The following is a 7662-nucleotide window of genomic DNA, read 5'->3' as shown; positions in this document are numbered from 1 at the left end:
CCTTAAATGTTAAAGTATTTGAGCGCTTACAAAGCACCTGAACATTTGTGTGAGGTAGATAAATATAACTTAGAATCTTTAACGTGCAGTTTCTTCTTGTTGTTTTCGATTTTGAGACCTACTCACCTACGCTGATTTTAAATGGTATGGCTCGTTTCTATGGAAACGTGTCCAACGCGCAGTAACTCAGGCAGTGATCCAAACCGCATACTATGGCACTAAATACTGCGTAAAAGCAGCGCACCACCGCTACACAAATTCATTAGTGTAGTGTAGTGTAGAAGTGTAGAAGCGCGTGATTTGGGACGCAACCTTACCTTATACTCGGAGTTAAATGTGATCAGCAAAGCTCGTATTTATCAATAATAATGTATTTTAATGACAGCAATTCACAGTAAGAAAAACACAGACAAAACAAGGAAGACTGATGAATGATGTACATTTAGCCTTCTTTAAAACCACAAAACATCACCCCATGTAAATTATGTGAAACAGGAGGACGAAGCAGAGGTTAGCCAGCTAACCTAGCTTCTCTTCTGAATTTCAAAATTTCCCGTTCCACCTTAAAAGCTGCAGCATTTAAGATGTAACGGGGAAATTTCGAAAAAGAAGCTGGCGAATACAAAGCCGACTTCAGCCTCGTGAGTCCAACAACCACAAACCGTTTAATGTGAACATCAGGAGAGAAAATGAAATGTAAGCTAAAAAAATCTCATCTCTGCCAACACCATAAATCCTACTTTTCTAAAAATCAAACTTACCGTTTTGTGGGAAATTATGCCTAAAATTACAAAAGATCCAAACGTTAAGAACGGAGAGTTGGCCTAAATGTCTTTAAATTATTCTAAAAAATTACTTTCCTCCAACAAGAGACCTGCTACAGCTCTAGCGTTACACAGCATAACGATTTTTGCGTTTACAACACAAATATAGACATTTTATTTACTATCCAAAACCACCAGTGAACCTACACGTCTTCTGAGTGTTATATTTAGTCTTGATGAGGGTAAAATATTTATAAATTAGAAAAAAAAAGAGTTTTCTTTGGATACTATTTTGCCTCACAACACCCTGCATGCACAATCTGTCATGAATGGATTAAAATAAATGGATTGAAATACATTTTAAGCCAAAACTTTATCACAAAACTATCATAAAACTAGTTGTAAACTCTGTATAGTGTTCCAAGTGATCAAGCACTCAGTGTGATATAATGTATTTTTTACATCATGTTTCTTTCTCAGAACCAGGCCTGGGTCCACATCAGCAGATTGTATTATATTAACTTAGTTTATTTAAGCTGTAGCAAATCAGTTTACCCTGTTGCTCCTTCATAGCCTAGCAACTGTAACTATGCACAGAATACCTGTGAGAAGCTTTACAATGAGACATCATATTTGTGTATCTGAAAACCAATTTTGCAGGAGATGGTGGAAAGAGTGAATTGTTACTCATTTCTCAGACCAAAGACACTAAAGAAGATAAGTAAGATCTTGGCTAATGTGTGGCAACTGCATCACTAAACCAGAACAGAGCTTTTCCAATAGAAGAACTGTGGAACCAAACATTTCGGTGCTACTGAAGCTAGCACTATTGCCACTAAGGTGAGTAAGTTAGCGGTTAGCCAGCACTGGAGTAGCCAGCCAGCCCTTGAATACTAAAGAGGTGTTTTGCACACTGGCTAGCAGAAATGAACATTATCGTAGTGGTTGTAATCAGACAAACTATTAATAATAGTAATGACATCATTATACTAACTAGAGCACCCTTTCTACAGGACTTGCAGTTAGTCATCTAGTAACTGAAGTAAACATCTGCAAACTGCAAAATAATAATGATAATTTGCATATTTTTTTGCATATTTTTTTTACAGTCACTTAGGAAACAACTGGTTGCAAACACAAGAGGTGGAGTCCATCAGATCGTTCTCCAGGCCTCCATCAAACCTACAATATAAAGACAAATAACAGCAGAATAAGAATTCCATTTAAACATACCTCAGTACAATCACTGCTTATTGCTGCTATCATACTGCAACCTTAGCATAAGCCTACATACCATGTATCTACACTCACTGTCCATTTTATCAGCTCCACTTACTATATAGGTGCACTTTGTAGTTCTACAGTTACAGACTGTAGTCCATCTGTTTCTCTGCATACTTTGTTAGCCCCCTTTTACCCTGCTCTTCAGTGGTCAGGACCCACAGGACCACCGCAGAGCAGGTACTATTTGGGTGGTGGATCATTCTCAGCACTGCAGTAACACTGACGTGGTGGTGGTGTGTTAGTGTGTGTTGTGCTGGTACGAGTGGATCAGACACAACAGTGCTGCTGGAGTTTTTAAACACTGTGTCCACTCACTGTCCACTCTATTAGACACACCTACCTTGTCAGTCCACCTTGTAAAGTCAGAGATGATAGCTCATCTGCTGCTGCACAGTTTGTGTTGGTCATCCTCTAGTCCTTCATCAGTGGTCACAGGACGCTGTTGGCTGGATATTTTTGGTTGGTGGACTATTCTCAGTCCAGCAGTGACACTGAGGTGTTTAAAAACTCCAGCAGCACTGCTGTGTCTGATCCACTCAGACCACCACCACGTCCATGTTACTGCAGTGCTGAGAATGATCCACCACACAAATAATACCTGATCTGTGGTGGTCCTGTAGGGGTCCTGAACACTAAAGAACAGGGTAAAAGGGGGGCTAACAAAGTATGCAGAGAAACAGATGGACTACAGTCTGTAATTGTAGAACTACAAAGTGCACCTATATAGTAAGTGGAGCTGATAAAATGGACAATGAGTGTAGAAACATTAGGTGTACTTAATGAAACATGAACCAAGATTGCACTTTATACTATCACTGCACACCATCCTGCTGGATATCCATCTAAATGGATTGTCATACTTACACTGTCTGCGTGTGCAGGATTTCTGTATCCTCATAAACCAGCTCTTCTAGAACATCCACCTCAACTCCCACCACCAGCGTCTTCCTCACTAAACAGAAGAAAAGCTACAGTTAAACACTCACAGACACATCATTCACTGTTACTATATTTACGAAATGAATCTGCCTGTAAGTGATACTGATACAGACCATTGAAACATGGCGGAGGCAGACACAGACACTGATTGGTTGCTCCACTGCTCCATCTTGAATGTACTGTCCTGCATGAGCACAAGCAGTCATCAATCTGATCTGACGCTTCATTCGTTCTTTGACTTGTTGGGAGGTGAGACGCTCCAGGAACATCTTCCCTGCAATCATCACTTTGGTGGGACGGTTGCACCCAGACACCATGGTCGTCCAGCTCCTGTCCAGTGTGGGGCTCCCCAAAATCTTGTCCAGCAACAGTCAGGCAGGCATCTGTCTCGATCTCAATGTACTCATGGGTGAGGTCACCATCACCTGAAAGACAAAGATTGTGAATGACACAAAAGAGGACAGAAAACTCCACTCACTACATTCTTCAAAAAATCCGAATATTTTGATCTTTGAAAAGTCAACCAGAGTGGTTTGATGTGAAATGATGCATTGTAGACTCAAATTTCTGTACAGTGGTGGTGATAGGAACCCAATGTATACAGAAAATATAGCCATTTTATTTCCCTGCTGAAAAGGCCAACACTGACTAGCATGAATTCTATGTTGGTCTAAGCTTGTTTACGTTGGTTTACGCTGGTCTGGTGCTGAACAGCTAGTCACCCAGAATGGACATGCTGGTTGACCAGCATACCAGCATCCAAAACACAACCTATGCTGGTTTTGCTGGCAACCAGCAATGCTAGTCAATGCTGGTGTTTCTAGCAGGGCTACTATACAAAACCATCAGTGGACCTACACGTGTCTATGATGTTTTATATGTAATGCTGGTGATGGAAAAATAGTTGAAAATCTGAAAAAGGGACTATTTTGCCTTACAATGGCCAGCACATACCTCTCCACCATCAGTGTGTTTTAGAAGCATATTTTAGGCCAAAACCTTCTCAAAACTATTGTAGATGTAGCTTTGTGAGACATTAAACTCATCAGATGTCTGGGTCCTATCACCACCACTGTGAACAATTCTGATTTATTAAGTTTCTCCATAATGGAAAATTTCAAATTAAAACAACTATAATGACTGTTTACATCTTAATCAGTTAGTCATGCAGAGGTTTTGATAAATCAGTGGATTTCCCTTTTAACTTGATTTGGATATTCAAGTAAACTCAAGGTGGGTTTTATATAATTTAGCTTTTTATGTTGATGGAAATGTTACTGTATTTTAAAGTCAAAATTAATTAGGAATCTTAACAAAACTGTTATGTGACTTATTCCTATTTCTGAGTGAAACACAGTGTTAGGGAGGGTCTCCTAGCTGGCTGATTGTTTTCTCTTGATGATGGGTGGAGGTGGTGGCAAGGGGAGGCGGAGGAGAAACACAATATTACTGGTTATTATCATTTTACAACTCAGAAGACGTTTTAGATGCATGAATTGTGCTTGATATGACCAGGTTCTTGACCAAGTTAAAAAAAAAATTACTATTCATTTTGTAATTAAAATATATAGTTATTTGCTGAGCAAAGTTCACAGCTGTTGTAAAATATTAGGCATATAAAAAACTATGCCTCATAAAAGCTGAATTCTGTATTAATGTGGCATCACTAAAATCCATTGTTCAGTGAATGAACTGTTATACAGCTCACATGGACCATCGAATGTATGGGTGAAGTAAGAACCTGTTCTTTGTTTAAATTGAGGGTCTGAGAGCTTGTTTTCTTAATAAGCAGACTAAAATATAGGAATAACAGGCTAAAAGATACTTCAAACAGTTACGAAATCTTTACTCACCAAAAAACGGGTGACAGAGGAGAATCGGGTACAATTTAGTGAACCCCCAGTAGCTACTTTAATGTAGCTAATGCTAGCTAGTCCAGATTCCCTTTAAAGTGTAAAATGGGTCATGCAATTAAACTGACATGTTGTGTTCATAACGGATGAACTGATAATAACCCCTTAAGTTAATATGTTGAGATACCCTCTTATTTATATTACCAATGAAAATAGTGTATTATGTATTTAATATTGTATTGTCTTGGTTTTCGGAATTGAGATTATCGGTGGTGAACCGTGACAAAAAGCTATGTCTTCAGTTCAGCCATTAAAGTCAAAACTCTGTCAAAAACAAACAAAAAAAAACACCTCTACTGTAATGCTAACATCTGCTAGCATGTGTTAATTTCTGCTAACAGTGGGTTTGCTAGCTCAAAGCTAGCCGCGATTCACAGGACCCCTTTTTTGGCCATTCTAGATTTAACATCCATTTGAAGCTTGTAAAAGACATTCCATGTTTTATTTGAAGCATGGATCAGATATTAACATATATTTTAGCTTCAGTAAAGAGCTCTGGCGCAGAGTTTCTGCTGTCTTCAATTTCCAAGAACTGACTGAAATACAATGCACAGGCTGCCACTCATCCTCGTAGTCAATTACTTATCTAGAACTCTAAAAAGTGACGTAAGTGCAATGTACAATGATGGGCCCCTGAAAGTTTTTAGCCTCTTTTAGAGATCCATGGTTGTTTGGCAACAAAAACATGTTCTATATTGTTTGAATCAAAGCAAAATGAATATTGACGATTTTTTTACTTCAGTACAGAAAATTAAGGTGAATATACATCTTCTTTTTCCAAAACATGGGACCTAAAAAATGCGTCCAGCTGTAATTTCTACATTTGATTTAGGATTTGGCTTTGACGTCATGTTGACATTTACGTTCTACTGTCTGCCCTGTGCCAAACTCCTGCTCCTCTTTTTTTTTTGGAAACCAAAAAATGGTCACCCTAGGAAAATATATCAGAGTGCAAAAACCACAACATCCTAAAATTTGTGTGCTGTTACTGTTGGTCCACTGGTTACTGTGACTCCACCACAACATTCCAAAGTTCTGTGGATTTTACGCTGAACACAGTGATTTATTCATGATGTTACAAGAAGAGAGAATGTTAGGGGGGGGGTGGTTGTGGTAGGGAGGGGGTGTTTGTGTTGCAGGATGACGTGATTCCATTTGCCCATCTTTCTCTGTAGTGTGTGCCAGCGGGCCTGCTGAGAGCGGGTATGGCACTCCACCACAGGCTTTCTGCTCACACTTGCAAACAAGGAAACCACATAGATAGACTATCCAAACCTTTAGACTTTACTATCAGCATTCGAATATTAACGCTTTAAACTGTAAACTCTCACTTTTTTACTGAATAAAACTTCTTAAGATACTTAACATTCTTTAATAACTGATTAATAAGCCAGGGGTTTGAGAGGTTGATGTGACTGGCTTTTATATTAATCAATCAACCAATAACATTACTAAAACAGTAATAACGTAATAAATAACAAGAATCTACTAAATTCTCATGTCGTACCTGCATAATAACACACAGTTGGTCGTTCATGTGTCCATGCAACATTGCCGTCCTCTTCGTCCTGCTGCTGCCCACACGAATCGTAGCCAAATCCACCAAGGTGTCTTCTCCAGCTATGCCTACAGACAGGCAGTCTGTCTGCCCAGCACTGACACTGGTTTTGACTATACATCCTCAAATTTCGCAGTGGATTGGGGATCTTCAAATGCTCTGTTCCCTGCAAATCAGTCAACAGATTGTAGAAGGTAAGTGGGCAGTGCTGCCCAAGCCACCCACCCTTTCTGTAATGAGACACGACATTCGGTTTCCTGTCCAAGCAGGATGTGATGTGATTCTCATTGCTCTACGTTCAACTGCTATATAAAGAATGGTAAGCAGTACAACTTATGGCCAAATATAAACCAAAGCTACTCATCCACAAGATAACAAGATTTAGTTCAGACATTCACACCAACCGTGTGCTTTCACTCACTGGCCACTTTATCAGAAACACCAACCTTGTACTTCCACTCACTGGCCACTTTATTAGAAACACCAACCTTGCACTTCCAGTTACTGGCCACTTTATTAGAAACACCAACCGTGTGCTTCCAATAACTGGCCACTTTATCAGAAACACCAACCTTGTACTTCCACCAACTGCCTGCTTTTTTAGAAACACCAACCTTGTACGTCCACTCACTGGCCACTTTATTAGAAACACTGACCTTGTACTTCCACTCACTGGCCACTTTATTAGAAACACTGACCTTGTACTTCCACTCACTGGACACTTTAATAAAAACACCTACATTTTGCTTCTTCTTACTGGTCACTTTATCAGAAACACCTTCCCTGTACCTCCACTCCTACCTTATGTTTCCACTCCCTGGCCATTTTATGAGGTCTGCCTATGTCCACTATTAAGATGTATAAATACAGACTGCAGCCAAACTGTTGTCATTCAGAATCTAGCATTGTGTGTGGTGCTGGTACGTGTGTATCAGAAACAGTGGACCTGTGACAGTCTGAGGAACGCTCACTTGACTTTTTGACCTTTATTTCTCCACAAGGAGAGGACAATAAAACCTCCTGGTCAACATCCTTTGTGTTCGCCTGGCAAGCAAAAGTACATCCTGAGAAAATGCACTTTAACTCCAGCTCCAGCAGAGGGCAGTGTTTACAGTGATTACAGTCTGTGAAGTGAACCATTGCCCATATGATCCCATGAAAAATAAAGACAGTGGCATTATAATAAACATATTACTACTACTTG

The 7662-nt window shown here is 39.6% G+C and overlaps 1 protein-coding gene across 1 annotated transcript; it reads right to left on the bottom strand.

Moving 5' to 3' along the window:
- Window positions 1-1145: 1145 nt before the first annotated feature.
- Window positions 1146-6620, bottom strand: LOC118797184. The gene is made up of 4 exons (XM_036556440.1): window positions 6408-6620; window positions 3101-3412; window positions 2913-3000; window positions 1146-1946 (listed from the first exon to the last, which is right to left on the bottom strand). The coding sequence occupies exons 1-4, from the start codon at window positions 6577-6579 to the stop codon at window positions 1874-1876; spliced, it is 645 nt and encodes a 214-aa protein (XP_036412333.1). The 5' UTR covers window positions 6580-6620; the 3' UTR covers window positions 1146-1873.
- Window positions 6621-7662: the final 1042 nt, after the last annotated feature.

This window comes from Colossoma macropomum, unplaced genomic scaffold, assembly GCF_904425465.1.
Source record: "Colossoma macropomum unplaced genomic scaffold, Colossoma_macropomum, whole genome shotgun sequence".
Lineage (NCBI taxonomy): Eukaryota > Metazoa > Chordata > Actinopteri > Characiformes > Serrasalmidae > Colossoma > Colossoma macropomum.
This window is presented reverse-complemented; position numbering and strand designations above follow the sequence as displayed.